The 25,119-nt window shown below is 30.7% G+C and overlaps 2 protein-coding genes across 2 annotated transcripts; both read right to left on the reverse strand.

The window, feature by feature from the left end:
* Nucleotides 1–16,427: 16,427 nt before the first annotated feature.
* On the reverse strand, nucleotides 16,428–17,577 carry LOC148313409 (uncharacterized). The gene is made up of 2 exons (XM_088262825.1): nucleotides 17,532–17,577; nucleotides 16,428–16,837 (listed from the first exon to the last, which is right to left on the reverse strand). The coding sequence occupies exons 1-2, from the start codon at nucleotides 17,541–17,543 to the stop codon at nucleotides 16,514–16,516; spliced, it is 336 nt and encodes a 111-aa protein (XP_088118951.1). The 5' UTR covers nucleotides 17,544–17,577; the 3' UTR covers nucleotides 16,428–16,513.
* Nucleotides 17,578–23,298: 5,721 nt separating this feature from the next.
* On the reverse strand, nucleotides 23,299–24,368 carry LOC148313410 (uncharacterized). Its single transcript, XM_088263168.1, has 2 exons — nucleotides 24,345–24,368; nucleotides 23,299–24,216 (listed from the first exon to the last, which is right to left on the reverse strand). The coding sequence occupies exons 1-2, from the start codon at nucleotides 24,360–24,362 to the stop codon at nucleotides 23,299–23,301; spliced, it is 936 nt and encodes a 311-aa protein (XP_088119294.1). The 5' UTR covers nucleotides 24,363–24,368.
* Between the last annotated feature and the right edge of the window lie 751 nt (nucleotides 24,369–25,119).

Below are 25,119 nucleotides of genomic sequence, written 5' to 3' on the forward strand. Positions count from 1 at the left end.
CTTCATCTTTGATGAGATGTAAAAAAATGGTATGAAAATAACTCCTGTAATTGAAGATAATCCAGATTTTGCGAACAAGTATTTGGACACACTCAAAATGTTGTTTTTTTTCCTTTCTTAGCTTTTAATTAGAATGGAACTCATTTAAATGGGTCGTAAGATCGTAACAAATTACATCAGTTAAACGTGAGATGCAAATATGCATAAATGTCTCATTGGAAAAATGCCAAATAAACGGAATTACCCATGAGAGCACGGCTACTGGGGGTCGTGTCTCGAATTAAACACTTCAAATTTATCCAAACATTTTTCGACGTGGCATCACAGTGTTTGTTTGTACATTTCTTCACATTGTTTCTCATGCTTGGCATTCACTCGATGAAGTCAATTTGCGTGGATGAAATAATTAAAAAGCAATGGATTAGATTAACATGATATTATATAACTAAAGAAAAATAACATTCCAATTGTAAAATAAAAACGACTTTAAATTCATCTCAGGAAATATAATGGAATGTTAACGTGTTTATTTTAACAATATTAATACTATTTATTATATCAGATACTGGATTAATCATCCTACGGTCGCTTGTGCACTACAGGAAGTTTACCGTCCGGCAGTCCAGTTAGCATGATGGCTTGTGCTTTTAGCCGTCTTTCTTCGGATCGGTGCGTGATCACGGTGCGCGTAAATTCGATCACGCTAAACTGCCGTAGTGGCTTTTATTTTTAAAAACTGGACTGCCGGACGGTAAAATTCCGTGCTGTGCACAAATGCTCTACGGGTGTGATATCCTTATACGTGTCTCAACTTCCAAACCAATCGAAAATCGTACCCACATGTGGCAGGTTCCGAGACCATTGCATATACATACATTATATTCATATGTACAGGTTCTAAAAATTCATGTTATATGGATGTTTAATAATGGGCAGAATGGTGAACTTTACACAAGTGTGTAAAGTGATCGCTTTAGCCAGCCAAATGCTAGTTCGTAAGTGCCGGAATTTTCAGACTTCCTTTTTCTTTCATGTAAAAATAACGATTGATTTTTCATATCAAGTAAAAACAGCTAAAATGTCATTATTTTAAACTAACAATATACTTAATACAGGATCAACCTAATTTACTTAATAACAATCCTACTTATATTAGTACATAATCACTCACTAAGATTTTAGTCTACCGGTTTCGAGGCATACCCATCTCTTCGTCAGGACAATCACGACATCAGCATGCACTAAAGACCGAGGTCTTACATATATTTATGAATCAAACACAGATTTTTTGAGTCTAGTATGTTGTATATTATTAAAAACACATAAAAATAAATAAATTGTTATAATTGTTTCTAATAATTATGGCATTTTCAAACGAATGTCATTTATATAAGTATATATATATATATATATATATATATATATATATATATATATATATATATATATATATATATATATATATATATTATATATATATAAATATACATATATGTATATATATATATATATATATATATATATATATATATATATATATATATATATATATATTTATGTATGTATATAGCCAAATGTACTAAACATTTTTGGAACAAACAACGTGAAAAATTGACAAAAAATACATACGGAACAATTTTATAACAAATATTTTCAATAATAACTTTTCGGAAACCTTTGTAAAAATATCTCTTTGAATATAATTTTAGTCTGCCTCTTCACATTCATTGATAAATATTCATTATTTACTTTGTTCTTCCAAATTGGCATAGACGAAAAAACCGCTGGTATTATTATTCGCTTGTGACATTTACCGACTTTTTGTTTCGAATCAGTAGCCCACTTGACTTATTGTCTATCAGCAGGAACAGGGTAGCGCTAAAGTCTCTCCTTCATGTGCATATTCTATAACTAACTTTTTAAACAACTAAAAAAAACTTCTACACAGGACCAGTGCTAATTTATACTGAATAAGAAAAAAAATACTATAACATTTTTAATTAATGTTTTACTTAGACACTATTTCTTAAAATCTAATGTGACACGTGTTTCGATGCATTCCGCATCATTTTCAAACTCCGTATAATTTTAAGAAATAGTGGTATTTACTAAGTAAAACATTATTTAAAAATGGATAGATTTTATCACAAAGTGACTGCCGAATCAATGAAAATATTATAACATGTTTATCACATAAAAAATATTATTATCATTCATTTCGTTACGTTGGAATAAATCCCTGTTATTTCGAAAAAAAGCTCTATACCCCCCCCCCATATATAACGTCATTTTTTTGGTCATGGATGTAAAAAAAAACTCCCATAAGGTATCACGGGAGGATATCGAAATTCCACTGTAGAAAAAAATAATAACCTTTAAAAAGTAAATTAAAGTAAAATAATAATGTTCTTTGTGTAAATTTTAAATGGCGACCGTGTAAAAATGTCCCCCAACTACCAGTGATGAACAATTTTATTAAAAAAATATTTTACATTTTAGTAGTATGTGAAGCATATGTTTAATTGTTTAATTTAAAGAAAAAATCTTGAAATAATATTTTGGATAATTTATTGACATACTTTGGGTTACATGATAGTTTGCATATACATGGAAGTTTTTTTTGAATAATGAAACTAAAAAATATTTTTACGTCTTTTCAGGGAGATTGCTAATACTTTATTGGTTGACATTTTCAATCAGTTTATACCTTTAGTTACAATATTTTAATTCATTCATATTATTTATGAACACTGTGTGCTTAAAAATTGTACCCGGACAGAACGTTGTAAATGTAACATTAAGGTGTACCACCAATGCACAAAAAAATAAATAATGTATTTTACTGAAATACTTAGTCTCGAAAGCAGTTTTTCCAGAATAGAAAATATAATTTATTTGCTTTTGAAAGAAAATGGATATCAAAAACTTCTTTATCAGTGACAACGAATTAAAAATAAATTTTGAATTAGGATTCTGTCTACGTAGAATAATAAAAAAAATTGGATCAAAACTTGACTTTTTTAATGTCAGGACAATTCACTATCCACTGATAAATAATAATTTGAAAAAATGTTTTCTCTCAATATTATACCTATTAAATATTTTTATTCAATTGTTTTTCTTTATTGATTTACGAACCAAGACAATTTGAACACAAACGAATGTAAATAATATTAAAAAGAAGAAAAAATAGGATAAAAATTTAAATTTATGAAAAAATCTCCAGGCTGACCTAGACTGATCAGATTACTGATAGTTTTTGTATTACCTGAAGTCTCATGTATATAGCTTATGTTTCATTAAGTGCAAAAAAGAAAAAAATCCAAAGCTCGCAATTTTTTTCCAGCATGCGAGTATATTTCAGAATTATGTAAAATTTATTTTCATAATTTTTTTCTAATAGTTTTGCGGACATCTTTAGCGGCCACCTTAATGTAGGTACATATTATACATATCTTGTAAAGTAATAAGTGTGTTTTAAGTTTGGTCATGTTCAATATTTCGTGCCGGTAATGAGCGTCACAAAACCTATCCGCACCCATTCAGGTTATATAGTATGCGCGAGTAGCAACACAGAAGACTCGAGATAAAACGGTTTGAGTGATCTTTGTTACTGGCGACCTTCAGCTTCCGAGTGTTCACTGCCCCCGGTAGTGCCGACACAGTGGCCATAGGGACTGATTTATATCTTCAAAACTAACCAAACCAGATAGAAACAGACTAAAATATTGTTTAAAACTCACAATGCAACATGAACTTTTTTTTATTCCGCAAATAGTTATCAATATTTAAAAATCATTTTCTAGTAACAAGATGATGAGACCCTTCCCATTAAAAAAATAGCAATTTAAGGCTAGGATAATTTAACAACATTTTGAGTGTGTCCAAATACTTGTTCACAAATCTGGATTATCTCCAATTATAGGAGTTAATTTTCATATTATTTTTTTGACATCTCATCAAAGAAAACCTAAACCAGCCTATGACGGTCGTCAGGCCCATAAATGCCCAGACTTCCATATTCTTCTTCATTTTGATGAGATGTCAAAAAATAATAGGATAATTTTATTAAAAAATAAGTGAAAACATCTTTTTCCCAGTAAAATAAGCCCCACTGAATTGATTTGATTTTTGATATTAGGTTTTAAGTTTTTTATTTAAAAAAAAAATGTTTATTTGACTTCATTGAATCGCCATTGCCTAAAAGTGGAGATAGGATGTGTTTTTTTCAATACTTTCCGAATTTCTGTTACAAAAAATTCTTCTTTTTCTAACCCTTATCCGCACCCAATGGTGCTCAGGGCACTGGAAAGGTGATCAGCCTTCCGCTTCAGGTACCAGTTCATGGTCATATTAAATAAATATTAGACTGAAAAATTACTCTTATAATACTAATATTTATTTTGACCCTCTTGTGAATCGAGCCTAGGACCTTCAGCATGGTAGCCTAGTGCGTTAATTACTACACTATGAAGGCAGACAATTACACAAGTTATAAATTAAACAAGTATTTGATATTCGTAAAGTTTAATTAAAAGAAAACTTTAATACAATTTACTTTAATTATTTATAAAATATTAAAATTTCTGGTCACTATGAAAAAGTATTTTTAACCTCGAAAAATCCTTATACATTATTTTTAATAGAAATACTTATGTACCGTATTTTTTATATATTTTTTCATACTTTATTTTTATTACGCACCACACACCTGTATTAATTGAATCGAATTACCTTTATAAAATTTCACACGATAAATTTATTAAAATCGAACATGTTGGCGATTCGCAAACTTATCACTATTCGATAGATCTATCGATCCAAAAGAGTTATACAACAGTTTCTAGTAAATACCGTTAGATGGCGATAGTAGAGATTTAATGGATTTAAAAAAATCTTAAGTTTTAATAAATTGTCTTATTTATGTAAATTTATTTATTTCAAAATTTATTATAATAAATTTTTAAATTAATAAATTAACCGATAATTTTTGTTAATAAAATCACTCAATTTATCAGTTAATCACAGACGGCATCTTTGTTACATACTACTTGGAATTGATCTCGCTCTTATTTATGTGAATCTTTTTTTAAAAGAAAAGTTACACTCGATTTAATTATGTATCGTACAATATATACATAAAATTAGAACAAGAACACCATAAATGAAAAAAAGAAAATTATTATTAATTTAATGACAACATCAGAATAAAATAAATATTCAAGCATTATTTACTACATTTCTTACGAAAAGCCAAATTTGTGACATAAATTTAAGGGAATATACGTAAAAAAATAAACATGGGAAAATCATTACTAAAATAATGTGATGTTGTCTGTATATTAATAACTTGTTTACAGGATTCTGAGCATAATAACAAACAAGATTATTAGAGAACCTTATATATTTAGGATACTAAGAGGCTTATTTTGAAATAACAATATGAAATAAAAATATTTTACGCGTTTATAACTATTAAAATATTAAATATTAAAAAATGCAATTTACTGTTTTTTTATACTAAGCAGTAAAAAAAAATATAAATCGAAAATGTCATTATTAAACCACAAGGCGTGATATTTTTTTAGATGCATACAGAGTTTTATATTTTTTATTAAATGGGCGTTATGTGTCGTTTCAAGGAAATTCAGTCATCAAGGAAACGTCATTTTATATACAAAGTATGACGTTTCAAATTATGACTCATGATTTAGAATCGAATTAATTTTCATGCTTTACTGGTCCACATATATGTTGTGTTAAAATTAAACAGTTGGGCCTCTACAAGTACGAATGTGTATCCCGAGCGATCACTATTAATTATTTTTCAAATGGTTTTATCTTCCATTTCTCTTTTATTTTAATAGAAATATAAATTACCATATTGTCTTTCACATATCTGCATCGCATCAAATACATATATTTAACTCTTATATCCGAATTTGGAAGGCACAACTGATCACCTTGTTTTCATATAGTTAACGGCCAACTTAATATCACGTAGATCCGATCAATACCATATATCGCTGGTTTAACGCTAAAGAGCCACAAGGCAAAAAATAAACTCTTCATTTAAAAAAAACGTATCTAAATCGTCAACATTTTCATATTAGAAAAAGTCACCTATGAAATGTCCATTTTTAACGCTAGAATCATGGGTGTCTTTCAAGTATGAAAATGTTTACGATTTAAATAACATTTTTGAAATAAAGAGTAAAAAAAATGCGTTGTGGCCCATTGGCATTTAACTTAAATTTGATATATGTACTATTGAGTGCAGAGTAACCTGAAAGCGATTAAAACAATGTATGGGATTATTTTAAAAAAATCTTATTTCAAGTTTCTTCTTTATGCATTAAAAAGATGCTTGGTTTCTGAGATTCAAAAAAAGTACTGACTTCCCTCTTAATAATGGAAGCCGAAAATATCCCAAGGCCGTGCGTCTTGTGATTACATAGGCTTACCACGTTTGCCCTACTTGTTAGTTCTATCACCGGTATTGCTATTGACATCACGTCCATCACTACTTGTTCTTTCATCAGATTACACGGACACAATAATGCCACCAGCACTCACTTTCCTTTATCAAGACACAATCGGCAGCTGCAATCCATGATGCATGATGCATGCCTGACGGTGCTACTGTATGTTAATCGTAGTCCATTATGTCGTATTTTTCACGAACGTTTCTATTGAAATAAGTGTCTTGACAGAAAATTTGGAAATATTTCGGTTAGCTATTATCTAACTTGGAACCCTTAATGTCTATCATATCATTCGCGCGACTGCGAAACTGGCGTCGCGTGTTCGATTCCCGCCAATTGCAAAATTAATTGAAAACAGATTTATTTTCAATTGGTCTGGGTGTTTGTGATGTTGTTTCACATTTTACCTTCCCTATCCTTACTATCCTACCTGCAGACAAGCCTCTTAAAGTAGGAGCTTTTCGGTTTCGGGTTACACCTTTTTAAAAAATCTTCTTTGTTTTCTTCAACCCTTCTTCAACCCTTATCTGATCCTTCTTTCTTTGCATTCCTTTTTTTATCAATTGATTGTTTCATAAATATATAATGCAGTAATTAAGCGGTTGGCGAATGTGGTTGGTTAAGAAGCAGAGGAAGATCGATAAAAATATGGTATGACCAATTATTTCAAATACATAAAAGTATTCAAGTCAAGAGTCGGAATAATCGCCGCGTATGTATGAGGAGATGCATGAATGTGGAAGAGCCGAAGATTGTTTGCAATGACAAGAATTGAAGTAAAAAGCATAATAATACGTAACCACCACTATGTCAATATATTATTTTTTTTTTTAAAATATGGTATGACCAATTATTTCAAATACATAAAAGTATTCAAGTCAAGAGTCGGAATAATCGCCGCGTATGTATGAGGAGATGCACGAATGTGGAAGAGCCGAAGATTGTTTGCAATGACAAAAATTTAAGTAAAAAGTATCATAATACGTATCCACCACACTTTATCAATATTGTACCAAAATAATTTATTAATTTTAAAAACCATTGTATTTGAATATTTTTCATATTTTATTATCAAAATTGGTAGTTATAATATTTTCTTTGTTCATTTTCTTTCGCATATAGACGAGAAATATTTTTTCAGTAAAGTGTAATTTCATTTATATAAATATATATTGTGAACAAAATGTATATTTAAATCTGAATATATATTAAGTAGCATAATATATCCCGAATACAACCAGAATTATGAAATTACAAATACAACTGACAATGTATTATCAACATCCTTTACAAATAATTCAAAATACTGGAACAAATAATAAGATTAACTAATAATACCTTCATTTAACAATTGTTCATTATTCTACTCAATCTATTGTATTGGTTCAAAATTAATTATTCGGATAATTTCAATATGCCAATGGTATAACCATGTTACATAAACTTTTTGAGAAGTAGAGTTTTGTTTGAAATGAAAAGATTACATCAACCCTGTAATTATTTAGTGTAGTTATGCACCCCATTCTTGTCATGATATTGAATTATATTGTAGTAATCAAAACGTAAAGTAAAAAAATAAAAACAAAAAGTAAATAAGAATTTGGGCAACTTACACTGGACAAAAAATAAAATAAAATGATGTTGATTTAACGTTCAAAATGTTTACAACGTTTTGAGTGTGTCTAAATACTTGTTCACAAAATCTGGATTATCTCCAATTACAGGAGTTATTTTCATATTATTTTTTGACATCTCATCAAAGATGAAGAAGAATATGGAAGTTTGGGCATTTACGGGGCTGACGACAGATTTTGTGAACAAGTATTTCGACACACTCAAAACGTTGTAAATAAATTATCTGGTCAAATTATAAGCTTAATAATAAAAATGAAAATGGTATTTTCTGGCGTTTCTCATGTGTGTGATTATAATCCAGGATTCGGATCTCACATACTAATATAAGAGTTTCTGCTTAGTAAAAAAGCTTCATTACATCTCACCAATAGATGTCTCTTGTGAAGTTCTAGTGATTCAAGAACAAGGTTTCTAAATTCGTTCATATATATAGAACTTCCAATAATTTGAGTAGTGTGGTTGTCAATAATGGGTAGAATTGGTGAATGTTACACGTGTGTAAAGTGATCACTTAAACCAGCCTATGACGGTCGTCAGCCCCGTAAATGCCCAGACTTCCATATTCTTCTTCATCTTTGATGAGATGTCAAAAAATAATTTCAAAATGTTTAGTGAATATGAAGTTTAATGATGTTAACTTATAATAGGTCTCGACAGTTCAAAAGTTTTTTTGTATGCTTTTTGAAACAGTTTTGATCAAGATTTGCAAAAAACTTTTTCGATCATCTGATGCATTAAAACAAAGTACTTACAACTGTATATTATATTAAAACAAAGGACTTACAACTGTATATTATATTAAAACAAAGTACTTACAATTGTATATTATATCACAATTTTCATTGATATATTAACACAGATTTACTCTATTTAGATAAGAATATATTAATCCTGATATATATGGCTCATTACCTGCCATTTTCTGGTTTAAGTAATAACTTTATACAGATTTTACTAATTCATATAATCATGATTGATAACCACCCTACTCAATTTTGGGAAAGTTGTGTATAATGCTGCGTTTGAAAATATCATTTGTAGATACTTTATAAAAAAATATCGTAGGTAACATTTAAAGTTAAAATGTATAAGCACGTAGTTATTCATGGGAGATTATTTTGAGAATTATTTACATAAGAATAAACGCTTGAAAACATCATAATTTTTTTTAACAGTATCTACATATTTAAATAAAATAAAAAAATAAGATGCACAATATTTCAATTTAATTTACGATTTTGAACTGAGAAATAAAGCTTTTTTTCTATTATGAGAAAAATAATAATTTTTTTACACTTTAAAATTGCCAATATACTTTTATTTTACTATTCTTTTGTATGATTATTTCATTTTTTTGTATATGTAAGTATCTATTACGAGCACAAAGGTCTTTGGGTTATAAATATTTTTTAACAAAACAAATGATATTGTAACAAAATTATTTATTAATTAAATAAAATTAATTATTACTAATTTACAAGTAGTATGGGTAAGCCGAATAGGGGGCGGTCAGTCCTGGAGCGTAAGCGGGGGCAGCGAGCAACGGCGAGGCAAGGCCCGGAGCGGCGAAGGGATGCGCCAGCGCGGGGGCGGCTACCAGGGGGGCAGAGTGCACCAGCGGTAGGGGGGCGGCCACGGCGAAGGCGGCGTTGTAGTTCCTGGCGATCACTTGAGAACTGGTGGCCGTCACGAAGGGGGCACCAACCAGGACGCCTGATGGTGCTGACATGGCGTAAGCTACCATCGAGAAGAAGATTACCTGAAAAAAATAAATTAAAAGTTATATAAATAAGGATAAAATATTATTTTTAAAATTTATTTTGGATATTACAATAAAAGCAATGATAACTTTGTAGTATGATAATAAAACACTATCCTAATCATTCATCGTTCACTTTGTGTAAAAAAAGTGGTATTACACAAAGCAAGCGTTGAATGATAAGGAGAGTGTTTTATAATGAAATTGTCTTACTTCTTAAGTAGATGCCTGTTATGCACACATGTTAACTGATTTTCATGCACTTATGAAGAGATCTTTTTTTTCTTTTTTCTTTTTTCTTTTTTCGCAATCGTTTTTTTTTGTCATATATATTACATGTAATATATTATGTACAAATTGGCTACACCCTTTGATAATGAAAAAACATTTTTTAAATAAATCTAAACCAATAGTAATTAAATATTGTTTTCAAAAATTAAACTTTTAAATATTTTAATGATTAAAGAAAACACTTGTTTTTTTACCACTTGAGTTTTATTATAGACTACATGTTTCAGAAGTTAAACTTCCATCATTCAGGTCTGTATAATAACTATAAAACAAGTGTTTTCTTTAACCATTGTAACATGTCTTACCACAAAGTTAATGCCGAAACAATAAATAAAATATTTTAAATATTTAATAAAAATTATTTTTTATTATTGAATGAAAATTTTAAAACTAATTTGGTGATAGCATGCATAATTTGCAGTAATTTTTTAAAAATTGTGTTAACAAGCACAGTTATATATATTTTTTTAAAACACGTGAGAAAATTTTAAAGATCAAATTGTTCACTATAAATTTGGCCCATTTTTCAAACAATCATCGAGAAATGCACATTTTTAATGATACCATTTTAACAATCTAAACTGAATAATTTTTCATGTGTGATAAATGACATCACTTTTGCTATAAAATGTACTTACTACTTTGCTGAACATTTTGGATAGTTTGGTTTGCTTTACTGTGAGAGCAAGGAGCGAATATACTTGATTATTTTTTACACCAGCTATTTATACTAATTGAACAAGCAAGCAGTATTCATTATTCTATTACCAAATATACCCGATCAGTGTTGACTTGGATGTTCCAAGTACTTGCAGATATTTTATGTAACACGGAATCAATATGTTAAGGCATGCGACAAATACATTGCACGTTGGTACTAAAATATCTTTCTGGGAAAATGCACGTATCAGATGTCCTCGGCGGAATGGAGAAATGTACTACATACATATCGCTCACTCCTTTCAAGAACGTCATAAATCAAAAATCGTCAGTTTTCAGTTGTGCATGTTTTCGGAATGCCCAGAAAATTTACTATATCCCAGCAAAAGAGGCATTTTTTAAATTTAATATTTACCCGCTACAGGGCAAAAAGTGTTGTTTTTGCATTTTGAAGAAAAGGTGTTGTTTGATTATTTTTTTTAAAAAACTAAATATTTTTCAAATGGAGAAAAAACCTTCAAGTTTTACCTAAAAAGATTTATTGCACAGTAAAAAGCAACATGTTTTGGTTGAAAATTGAAGTTGATTTATTTACATGGCACATCAACGAGGTCAAACTGTAGTTGATATACCGCTCACTCCTGTCAACAACGACATATATCAAAAATCGTCGATTTTCAGTTATGTATGTTTTCAAAATGCCCAGAAAATGTCATTTATCTCAGCGAAAGCGGCATATTGTTAACTTAATATTTACCCGCTACAGGGCAGAAAGTGTTGTTTTTGCATTTTGAAGAAAAGGTATTGTTTTATTATTTTTTTAAATTTACTTAATATTTTTTTAATGGAGAAAAAATATTCGGGATTAAATTTAAAATATCTGTTGCAGAGTAAAAAGTTCAATAAGAGGCTTAATATTTATTTTTAATACATTGTGTTATATTTTTAAACTTAAAAAACGTTCTCCTGAAAAATCAAGTTTTTTGATTTATGACGTTCTTGAAAGGAGTGAGCGATATGTAAAAATATTTTCGCATTTTAAAAAATCAAATTAGATTTAAGAATAAGGATTTGAGCTTAATAAGCGTTAGTATATTTATAATAATATTTAGATAGAATATTCCAATAACGAATGAGTACAATAAATGAAATAATATTTATAAATTAAAATTCAAAATAATTTGACTATAGTTTTGGTTAAAAAAAATTGTCTATTCAATATTAAAATAAACTTTATGGGCTTACATTCGGCATAACAATAAATTATTAATTTGAATTTTAAAAAAATCTGTCATGTTTAAATTTAATTGATTCCAAAATGGTATTATTATTAGTCCTGTTCATGAGCATTCCTTTGATTTTTCATTTCAAAATTGAAGATTAAATTGAGAAATCAAAATGATTAATTAATAAGAGGAAATTATACATTTAATTTTTGTATTTTTTCTAATATGTCGGTATTTTAATGAATATAAATAATGTTGTACTAACGTAATTCAAATGTTAACATTTTTTGTAAAAGTAATATTTAAAGGGAATGTCACAATGTGTAGTATCATTGAGTAACCTAGGAAGCGAACAATCATGAAGCATGGTGAAGAATTTGTCATTTTAGAGTGTAATATTTAAAATTAATACCTTTTTTAGTATGTCAACTACTATAAAGAATCATGGAACACAGTAATTAAATGTCAATTTTTACTTAACCAAAGTTTTTTTTATTATTTAAAAGGAAAATACACAAGTTTTAAACGTATTGTCCGCCTCCTTAGTGTAATGGTCAGCAGGCTCGGCTTCCGTTCTGGAGGTCCCGGGTTCGATTCCCAGGGGGGGGTCATATAAATTTGAGTGATTTTTTCAAATCACATATATTAACTATTCCCCTCCCTGGGAATCGCACCCGGGACTACCAGAATGGTAGCCGAGCGTACTGATGACTATTACACTACGAAGGCGGATTTAACTTTACTTGCTCCTAATTTCAATCGGGCTGTAGAAAATATCGTCAAATTATTCTACGAAATTTTACAACGACAAGGTGCATTAAGGATTTAAAGTGCTATTGGACAAATAAACAAGGTTTTGAGATTAGTATGTTTATTTATTTTCAAAAGTAATCTATATACTCAAGTCAACAACATCACATGAAATTTATTAGCATTCAAGAAAGCATTTTGAATGTAGCTCTATGCATATTTTTTTAAAAAAATAGCAGTTGGTATAAAAAATAACGATTTAGAGATATTGCGTTACAAACGGTCCTACGCATTTTCTTTCTTATACATCCACTGTGTTTGAAAATATCAACCCTTGAGTATTATAATATTTTAGTTAACAAGCAACTGGAGACGCATTTTCTTTTCATTTTCTTAAGGACAAGCAATTTTATTTTTTGTAGAATATTCATAGCTGTCGTCTTGACAGTACTTGAAAGGTTAATGTCCGTGGGTCGGGTTATACTGAATTTATATTATTTTTATAATAAACTGTTATAAAAAACGACTTTGTATCGAAAGAGAACATGTATATTTTTTTCATAATATATTCATATATATATATATGAAAAAAAAAATTTTTTTTCATTTAACTTTATTTATTAAATGGCTTTTTACTCTCCGAGATTTTTTACTTCTTAGACCTTTATCTTATAACAATAATATCATATTAAAGGCTTTCTTTGTATCTTTAATTGTATATAATTTTGGGGATTTACTTACAATGAAAATAATCCAGTCGTTATGTCACATAGAAAATCGATAAATTTGATTTTTTTTATATATTTTTTAAATTTTTTTATTGTTTAGTGAGGTCATTTTTAGTTAAAATCCTTATATTTGTTCGCCATCTGAATTTTGTCTATTTTTCATTTCGGATCAAAAACGATATCAATGGATAATTGTTTTTTTTTTCAAATTAGCCCAAAAATGGAAATTTGATAAATATACCTGTATTATTTCAATAATATAATAATCAGTTTTCCTCTTTTTCTTTCTTTGATTTTTATTTTCGACTTGCATGGTTTTTTAAATATTTTTTATGGGGATCTTGAGTTTTTTTTTAAAAATAATTAACGTATTAAGAACAACAAAAAATCCTATCGTATATTGGGAAAAAATATTTTTTTTATGGCAGGCAAAAATTTTGGCAATTTTTTTTAGTATCTCCTTACGAGTAGTTGTTTTTATTAATTTTTCAAAGTAAAAAGTAGAACAAGGTGTATGTGTAAACTGGTAAAAAAATTCAAATACCTAAGTTTGATGGTTGCCGCAGATGGGAATCTAACTTTTTGACACCATTATTCGGCTATCGTCACAAATTTTAAAATTATCAAATATTATGATACTAATTGTTTGGGATATTTCGAATTAGGTTTTTCATTCCTTGATCCTTGAATTTCCAATATGACTTTCCTTGCAGATAACAATTTAAAGATATTAAAATTATTAAATGAATTAAACATATTAATTTAATTATTAATTTAAATATAAAATGGCTCATGAAAGAAATCTAAAAATATTATTTTTGGATAAAACTAAACAAGCAAAACAATTATTTAAAGGAAAAAACCGTTGATGCTAAATTCCTACATTTTTATTAAATTTAAATGACTAACATTTATCAAGGATTGGGTCTTTGAGATACATTTTGATTTTCATTTATATTTTTTTATGTGTTATGATTTTTAAAGAAGCAAAATATTAAACTGTGGGTATGTACTGAAGATATTACAAATTGTTTGATTAGACTGGCTCTATATGTATATTATTACGAGAATAATTATAACACGTATTCAGATCATTGTAAAAATCAAGCTAAATCATTAGTACGAGATAAATTCAATATCATATGGACAGTTGTTATCTTTATCATAATAAAAGCATTATCATTATCATATTTAAAGTATTTAGACATTTTTACTATTACGTTTTATGTATTTATCTTATTTATACATTCTGAAAATACTTTGAATCTAAATATTTAAGTATCTGCATATGAATGGCATAATATCAAATGTAGCTTATGTGAGTATTTTTGAAGAACAGTATATCGCTGCTTTTGATTTATTCGACTCACATGTTATACAAGGTGGCACAAAATTAATCATCCCATCGGAAGATATAATAATTTTGGAAATGGCGTCGTACGTCAATCATATTTGACATTTTTAAACTAGATAGCTGCAGTATTTAAATATATGAATAAAACGGGCACAATTGTGTATCAACAGTGACGGCAGCCACTTGACGGATATCATCTTTTCCACAGAAATAATTGTAAAGGTCCAAATAAAGGTTTCCATCCCTCAAAACTTATTTTTTTAATTTAATAAAAACTTTGTTCAAAAACAATATTGAACCAATAATTTTGCTTCATCCTGAATTTGTTTGTATACTGCAGCTGTCTAGTTTACAAATGTCAAATATGATTGACGTACGACACCATTGGCAAAAAATATAACATATTCCGATAGAGTGATTAATTTTGTGCCACCCTGTATACGTAATAAACTCAAGTACGAAAATAGCCATAGGTTGAATAATTATTTCATAGAATTGATAAACAATAGGGCTAATGTTTCAAAATAATTCACAAATCCTATTGTAAGCAAAATACTCCAAGTTATTTCGTGATGATTATGTCTATAATATTATTATCTTTGCCTGTGTATTTTAGCTGCATTGTTCTTATTTCTATACCAATGTTATATGAAATTATTGCCTACTATTTATACCATAGAATTAATTTTGAATGGTACTGTTATATATTATTACCATACCAACGATGACAGGATATTATTTTTACTTTTGGGATTATTCCAACTTTAGAATTTGAAATAAGTTATGAAAAATTTATTTCATATTAATATCTGCTGCAAATTTCTATTAATATATTACATCTAATAATAATGTATTGTTTTGATGGTAATATTATGGTTGAAAAAAAAAGCTTTATAAAAACATTTCCTCAAAACTGATAAAAAAGTCAAAATTATTAATTACAGTAAAACCTCGAAATAACGGACTAATTGGAGGGTGGGGGTGTCCGTTAAGCCGAAAGTCTATTGTATAAAAATATGTGAAAATATGAACACTGTTTATAGATATAAGAAAAATACGAGCCCCAAACAATTTTTTTTATTATCTTCGTACACTCGTCGTGAAGTGAAGTTGCTGTTTGATATCCACGTGTTTGCTTTAAAATAACTAATATGTTTAAATTATATAATGTAACTAATATGCTTAAATTCAACTCACCGCCTTTAAACAATTTTTAGCGGCCATGATAACCATGTCATACGTAGAACTAGAATTTGAGACATAATACCGTCTTGATCGTAGATCACACATAGACGGAGCAAAAATGCCAAAAATTAAGTCGTGAAATTAATCAGTCGTGAAATCACATCTCGGCGATCTAATAACATTTATTGACTATAGATCAGATAACGAAGTCCAGTTGAACTGTTAATAAATAGGACGTTTTAAATTTTTTTTTGTGACTGGATTTTTTTTCAGTCAAATAGAGGTCCGTTATATTGAGGTTTCACTGTAATTATAAAATGAGATGCAGGCTTAATTTATTAGATTAAAACTTCATTTTTTCAATCATTCAAGGTTTAATTATTGTATAGAAGTAGATAACAAAGAAATGTAAAATATAACAACTTATATTTTTTACATTTTTAGAAAACGTATGGGTAGGACAGAGGTGCAGCAGCGTAGGCAGCGGCATAGGGGTTGACTGCCAGGGGAGCGGCGAGCGGTGCAGCCAGGGGAGCGGCTAGGGGAGCAGCCAGGGGGGCGGCCAGTGGAGCGGCGAAGGGGGCTGCGAGCAGGGGGGCGGAGCGGAGGACCGGAGCGGCGACCACGGGGGCGGGGACTGCGAAGGCTGCGTTGTAGTTTCTCGCCACTACCTGAGAACTGGTAGCGGTCACTACGGGGGCGCCTACTACGACTCCGGGGGCGGGGGCGGCTAGGGCGCAAGCCACCAGGCAGGAGAAGAATACCTGAAGAAAAAAACATAAACAAATGTTTAAAATAATCCGTGTCTTACAAAAAAAATCATTTGAAACCGTTATCGAAAAATTAGATTATTTTTCTATTTTATACACAATTATCTTTTAGTTCCACTAAGAAATATCCAAAATTTCTTTGTGGAACTGCATTTAATATAATAAAACAATAATTTTAAACTTTTTCCACTTTCATTTAATTTTTTTTAGATCTATTTTGGAGATACTTAATAGCGTAATTTATAAATATATACATGTTTAAACCTGATGATGAGAAGGTTCTTGTCGATGCCAGTTGGAGAAAAGTACCAATAAAAAATGTCTAATTTTATTTTATACCAGTGACCGGATTTTGTTGTTACTGACATCACTAGTTTGATGATGTCGGTAACGATAATACTAGATTACTGGTCAAATAAAAACTGTACAGCTATTGTTTTATTATACATAATTATGCGTTTTGATAAACGATAGTATTTATCATTATCTTTTACGTATAAATATTTGCTCCCATCACTATGGTAAAATAAAATATTAAAATTATTCCACGCCTTCCACCATTGATTTTCACCTCTTGTACTTGATTAAATGCTTTTTGCACCATTGGGTGCCAATAAGGAGCAAAAGAAAAATAGAAAAATAGTAATTGTTTTCAAATTTGTTTATTAGAATCAATGTCTCTACTCACCACCTTGAACATTTTGATTTGTGTTGCTGGTATCGTTAAAAAGACGAAACTTAATTGTGTCGGCGTTATGTCCAGTATTTATACGTCCCGGGTCGCAGGACGACGCAACGGTTACGGAGGCTTCGGTTACGTAACATCACATTACCGTCACGTTACTGCAGACTGCTAACACAGATCACGTAGTGTTGCGCGCCGGTACGGTGGACGTCGCATACTGTAACCCACTTAACGACAGGATAATCGTGATTCGATTTAATCGTTTTCTTTAGAAAATGAAAGTAATCGGGTCTTTTTAATCATTTGGAGGCAGCTGACTGCAAACGTGGCATTTAAACGATAGTTACCCTCAGATAATATCATTGTCATATCCATCGCATGTGTTTCAGTCGCATATTTAAGAACCTAAGTCTAATCATTGGTCACATAGCTTTTGTGTGATTGACGAACGAGTCAATTTATATAAAATATTTATTTATTTTTCATCACACACATATTACATTTTACAATTTATAATAATTTGTCTTCACTGGGTTTCCCGTCTTAAAGGCACATTTTAAAGTGTTTTTTTTAGTAAAATTATTAGTCTTTTATGAGTCATACAATTATGTATAATGTAGGTGAATCTTTTTCAAATCTACTAATCTCCATGACAAAATTATTTGCACCACTAGGACGGATAAGGGCTAGAGATGAAAAACTAGGTAGACGAATCAATTGAACTGCCATTCATTTAGTTTTGCAAACTATCAATAAGTATAAATGTAGTTAATAAAGAATGAATATAAAAATATGCTGATTACGATGTTTTGTTGTTGAAATAATTGCTCAAATGGTGTGCACATTACCACTTGTATTTTTTTAAAGCAATATCTTCCAACCATCAAAAAATAAACTAGTATAAATGGTCAAGGTCTTCTCACCTTTAAGAACAGTTTCCATAAGTGTGCAGGTGATACTTGTATAAATTCAGCAATTTTACATTATAACGATTACGAATTATAATCTGGAAAAATAGGAAGTTCTATAAGAAAGCCTTAGGAAGCAGAAAAGAGAATGTATACTACGTTGAAGGAGAATGACACGATCCAAAGGACAGTTAAGGTTACAAAAACAAGATAATAATGATAAAACAAGATAATAATAATAATATAATAATAATGATTAAACAAGATAATAATAAGAGGGTGCATTTTTTCATGTTGAGAGGCAATTAATTTTATAGTTGAGAGGCAATTAATTTCAAAGTCGAAAGGCTATTAAATTCCACATTTCTGGTCAAATGGATTTCAAAGAAATTACACAATATACCTGGAGAAATGGAAAGTGTTCTCTTTTGTGGAAATTGGAGCAATAATCCAAGGTAAAAAAGTAAATGAAGTTCTCAATAAGGTTTATTGATACACTGAGATTATGGAGAACATTATTTAGAAGTGAGATTTTTTTAAATATTCATTTTCTTACTTTCCTTGTACAAACAATTTTATTGTTGACCTATTATATTATATTGACACCATGAAAATATGTTAATACATACATACCTATATAAGTTGTTCCGTACGACGCAGGACCGCAAAGCCTTTGCCATACTGATCGCCATACGTTTGAGGGACCTTACAAGGCACACGTAGAAGAAGAATAAAAATATAATAAAAATTTTCTAAAATATCAAAAAGTTTGAGTTTTTGAGCTAACCTTTTAGAAACGGTGCAATTTATTTTAATGAAAACGTAAAAGGTTGGTAAAAAATGCTTTAAAAAACCAGCTTTTTTGGTGAAATTTAAAAGAAAACACTTGTTTTCTTTTTAAATTTCAACGTGTCTTACCACGAAATGAATGCCGAAACAAAAAAATAAAATAATTTTTTGGTATTATGTATTTTCAATGAAATTTTAAACCTATTTTAAACGCTTAAATTGAGATGATCCACAGTTACCTAGTGACCAAAAAATATTTATGGAATACGTAAAAAGATTAAATATATGAGTAATTTCCAAAATCTTCACCTATTTTCATTTTGAATAATGTACGTAAAGGTCAATTTTGAGCTTTACGTTTTGTTACAGGATAAAAGTATGGTATATTTAAATTTTGCGTAGTGTTTTCCTTTTAGGTTTAACTTGGCACTTTCTCTATAATAGTGTTTAATTAGATTTTTCTTCAATGGAATGTCTATAATGGGTCAACATAGAGAAGTTGGGATTTGTTAGAAGAGGCCTACATCAAGCAGTGGAGAAGAGGCTAAATTTACTAAGCCTTCTCATTTATTTATTTAATTTAGAAGAAGAAGAATATTAATAACTTGACTTCACTCTCTAAGTGGAGCCTATGTGCATAACACACTAACTTTTTTAATTAAATTCATATCCCATCATAAGTTATCAAATGTAAAATCAACGAAAAACACAAAAACGCGAGTGATTTTTCGTTTTGATTTTCGGTTGTCACTCCATCTTTTTCGTGTTTAGACTAGTACCTGATAAAACGTCATACGCATATCAGAATTTTTCATACATTAGAAATGGTTTTCTGTGGACGTGTTCAAAGTATAATTTTCCTAAAAAGTGCGCATCGATCGGTCTGACATTCATTTCACGAATCTCCAAACGGAGTTCGTTATATAACTTTCTCCAATCTAGGCTACTATCGCCCGAGTCGCATAACTAGTGGACGCATGTACGTAGGTACATTTTTGTTACGCACTCCCTTCATTGAGTATGCGGTTGTTCCGAGTATAAAAGTTTAATATCATCCGAATAACGTCACACTTTCTTTAGAACTTCCACGCAGAACTGACCTGATCACAATCTTTCTGATAAAAATGACGTCAATCCAAATGGTGGGTACCGAGTAATCAGAAAGATATAAAAATATAATTAATACTGATTAAATAACTAACATTGCCTTTTAAAAAAAAAATTATATGCCAACAAAGTTGAAGAAGAATATGGGAATCTGGGTATTTACAGGGCTTACGACATATCGTAGGCTAGTTTAAGTGATCATTTTAAACACGGTAACATTTACCAATCTACCCATGATTGACAACCACATTACTCGAATTTCGCAAGTTGTATTTATCCTTTATTTCAAACATTTTTTCACTTGCAAGCTCTCAGCACCGTCTATGGTTGAGTTTCAAGCCCAGTAAATACCCAGACCTTCATATTCTTCATCATCTATGTTCAGATATCAATATACAAATAAAGCTCCTATCTGGACAAAATCCTGATTGGTAAACAAAGATTTGGATAAAAATAAAATTTGGTGAACTAACATTGTATTTTTGTTTAGATTACAACGCTCGTCTTAGCTTCGTTGATATCGACCTACGCATCTTTCCCCGCGCCTTACTTGGGACATCCTTACGCCGCATCTCCTTTTTCATATCCAATTGGACTACCGGCAGCTGGCGTTCATGCCGTGGCTCCAGTGCCTGCATTTGCTGCTCCAGTGCCTGCACTTGCCGCTCCAGTGCCTGCATTTGCCGCTCCAGTGCCTGCACTTGCTGCTCCAGCCGCATTCGCCATTCCTGCAGTCGCACCTGCTACGATCGGGTACAAGCACTCGATCCCCTACAATGTGCCACCGTTCGCTAGCCAGATCAACATCTTCAAGAAACTCTTGGCGCCATTGGTTGCTGCTCCTCCACTCGTTGCAGCTCCAGCCATAGCTCCATCACCAGTGTTTGCACCAGCTCCTTTGATCGGCGCACCAATTATTAGACCACACCTAGTTCCTCAGCCCTTTGCTTGGTAACTTATCGAAGAACCTCAAATCGAACTGAAATTAGTATGTAATATATTTTGTGATACATTTTCTGTGTTTATGTATTTTCGATTCATAAGAAAGTACAAACATTCAGATTTTATTTTATAAATTTTATACATATGAATTAATTTTAATAAAAAATATTTTTTAGACATTTTTTTTTTCTAAATACCTTTTGTAACATTTATTACTGACATTTCTTGTGTTCTTATAATTTTTAATGTTGTTAGGATACGCAAAATTTTATTTACAATAGTTGGTTTAAATCGGTTTAATCATGTCGGGTTGTGGGTTGTGGAGTCCAAGGGTTAGACTCCACAACCCACAACCCGACTAGTAGTATCCGACTCGGTAGCTTATTTTTGTAGTAGGAATCGAATTGTGGTAACTCTACATTATTGAATTAAATATCACATATCAAGAAAATATAAATATTTCCTTGAAAAAAGTATTATTGACAACTCATAGCAATAAAAAATATGGCAAAACAGATTTTAAAAAATTAGATTGTAACTAAATATATATTTATATGCAGAACTTTGTATCAACGTTAGCAGTGAAATCAAAGAAATGCATTTTTGATAACCTTCATTTCTCAAACTTTTGAATAAATTTATTATTTCTGCATCTTTTAACAAAATTACAAAAGTAAGCAGCTCATTTTTTATTTAATTCTTATATAATTTTTCTTTAGTGGTGTTTTGCTCAATTTTTTTTTAAATTTTGGATATACTGTGATGTACTATGAGTTTTGGATGTACAATGATTTATTACTTTATGTATTCGGTATCAAAGTCAAGCAGATTCTAATAGGATGTCATAGCATTCCAATAGGATAGTTATTATTTTCGTATTTTTTTCGCTGGCAGTTGCAATAGTTTACTCTAGAGCAGTGATTCCCAAAGTGGTCTTTATCGACCCCTAGGGGTCTATGACAACCTGCAAGGGGTCTACGTCAGCGAAAAAAAAATTGGGGGTCCATGAAATGAAAATGGGGGTCCACGATAGTGGATCTCAATACATACACTGATAATACCTATTTACTTACATCATACTATCTTATAATATCAAGACATATACATTATTTATAAAAGTACATATGAAGTAAAAAAATTATTATATATGTTTATAAAATTGTGTAAGTTGTAGGATGTTGGTATTCGCTTTGTGGTCAGTAAAATTTTTATTTTGAGTAGTTTTAATTTAAATTCAATTAATAAATGTATAAATTAACATGTGTTTTTACTTTAAGTTTTTAACACTAAACTTCACTACAGTTAGAAATTTACAGGAAATCAATATCAGGTAAGTAGGGGGTCTACCCAACAAGGAAAAACATGGCAAGGGGTCTACGACACACAAAAAGTTTGGGAAACTCTGTTCTAGAGCGACAAGCTCATCTTCACATTATTTAAAGTTATGATAATGATAATATTTGATATTTTTTCCATTCAATTATTGAATCAACTATTGTATGAGTAACACGTCGTCAGGTCAAAGCCAAAGCATTAAAATTCACAATATATACAAGTTCGAGTTTTTATATATTTATAATTGATATCAAATAATTTCTATGATTGGGGTGCATCGCATCTTCAGGTTAATTTTTAATGTTGAGTATCTCTTTGGAATATTTCCTTTGAACTAAGGGTGTGATTTCATTAAAACTCAGGCTGGTTTACGTACTTAATTTCATTTGCTCCTGACTATGACCCTTTTATATTTTCAATACTTAAATGTAAATTGAGAATGAAATGATAATAAGCCTCTACTTTAAATTTGAAATGTAAAATATGTGCAAAGTTATTCAAATTTGCATTAATTTTAAACCTGATTTATTTTTTAGTTTATAACTTATTTTTGGTACATGTGTAATATATATTAAATAAATAAACCACGTTTTTTTCTTAAAATTTAATAATATACTGAAGTAACATTAACATTGATAGGAAACAAATAACACTTTATTGGCCAGATTAGTACGATTCACGTCGGGAGATCAGTTGGAAGATGAAATATCTTCAGGAACATTCTGTTCTCCGATATTGGATTCTGCGTCGTCGTTACCGGAGAGGGGTGATTCAGTTTGATCATCGTTACTTGAAGTAGGTTGTTCCGCATTTGCTCTAGCGGCAACGACAGCCGGATCCTCTTCATCGCTGGGGATATTTTCTTGCGCTTCTTCTCCATTGGGAATAGCGTCAGAAGGGATTCCAGCCGGAGCAAATCTTACAGGGATCCCTGCAGTGGCGAATCTTGTTGGTACTCCGACAGGAGCGAGTCTAGTTACTCCTACAGGAGCTATGGCGGGAGCAAGAGCCGACCGGAATATCGCTTGAGTCTGGAGCGGTTGGGCAGCGAGCGGGATCGGAGCAGCAGCAGGGATAGCCAAAGGAGCAGGCGCAGCACTTCTTAGTACAGGTACGGATGATACCGCGGGACTGGCGGCGTAGGCAAGTGGAGATCTCAGGAAAGCGGAAAAGTATGGAGAAGCAAAACGAGCAGCAAGAGGAGTCACAATAGGAGAAGCTACTGGAGCAGCGATCGGTGCAGCCAGAGGTGCAGCTAGTGGAGCAGCTAGAGAAGCGGCTAATGGAGCAGCTACATACCCAGAAAGCGCTCTGTTCACGATATTAATTTGACTCGCAAAAGGGGGAATGTTTTGTGGAACCGAATGAGCATATCCGACTGCGGCTGACGCAAAAAGCGGAGCCGATCTTGCAATCAATGGAAGTGCGGCTCTTGTGTAAGCTGGAGCTGATGCTGTTAGAACTTCAGGGGCTAAAAGCGGTGATGAAAAGTAGTTTCTTGTTAACAAGGGCGATGATGCGTATACGGGTGATGCTGATAAAACTGAAGCCAGTGGTAATCCTCCAGCATCGATTCTTGCTATAGCAAGTAGCATGAATGAAGCAATCTGAAGAAGAAAAAAATATTTATAAATTGATATCATAATATTTGTATACTTATTTCCTGAATTACGATAAATTTAAAATGATTGCTAAATTGATATTCTTAAATTGTCGGTTGTAGTATAAATCTTACCAAACCAATTGAATTCATCGTGAATTAGCGGGATAACTCTCCTTTTCGAGTAGATAATCGAGAATGGCATGAAGACATCTCATCACCATTGGTTTTTATACTCGCACCGATCTCGCCAAAATGATTATTTGGACTTACGAAGGAGTACGGGTACATGTTTATCATGTGGTCAATGATAACCTTACGAAATTATCTGCCGTTTACGACATTTTTGTTGTTAGAATACTTACAACAGGTCAAAAAACATCGTTGCACCAGTACAATAATAGAATGCGAATTATTTTCTTTGTAAGAAAACATGGAATAATGAGCATTTTTCAAAAGTTTATTTAAGGTGGATAATTTATTGCAGCCAATGCTCCGTTGCAGATATATGGATGCATTATCACTCACGATTTACCTACGATGAATACATTGCGACGCAGATATTATCGCTCCCTAAATAAATACCACATCTAAAACAATTTTTTATTTAAGACTTAGTTGTTATAGAAATAGACGACTTCGCGACGGTCTCCCGAGCTAAAACAATAAAATAAACTAATATTGTATTTTTTAAATATACTGTTTATACACAGTGAGTTGAAAAATTGTGCGGTTGTAAATATAAATTAAGGTGTTTCTAAATGAACAGTTGACGTGTGATTTGTTAGTGCTCTTGATTTCTAAAATAATGTATAGAATGTTAATTAACTGTGTGGCGTTCGTTAAGAATTGCTAAACAGGACTTTAGGTAATGTGATATAAAATAATTGATTTTGTGATAAAGATTTGA

Source organism: Brachycentrus maculatus, unplaced genomic scaffold (genome assembly GCF_059751285.1).
Source record: "Brachycentrus maculatus isolate JH-2025_06_01 unplaced genomic scaffold, ASM5975128v1 h1tg000012l, whole genome shotgun sequence".
Classification (NCBI taxonomy): domain Eukaryota; kingdom Metazoa; phylum Arthropoda; class Insecta; order Trichoptera; family Brachycentridae; genus Brachycentrus; species Brachycentrus maculatus.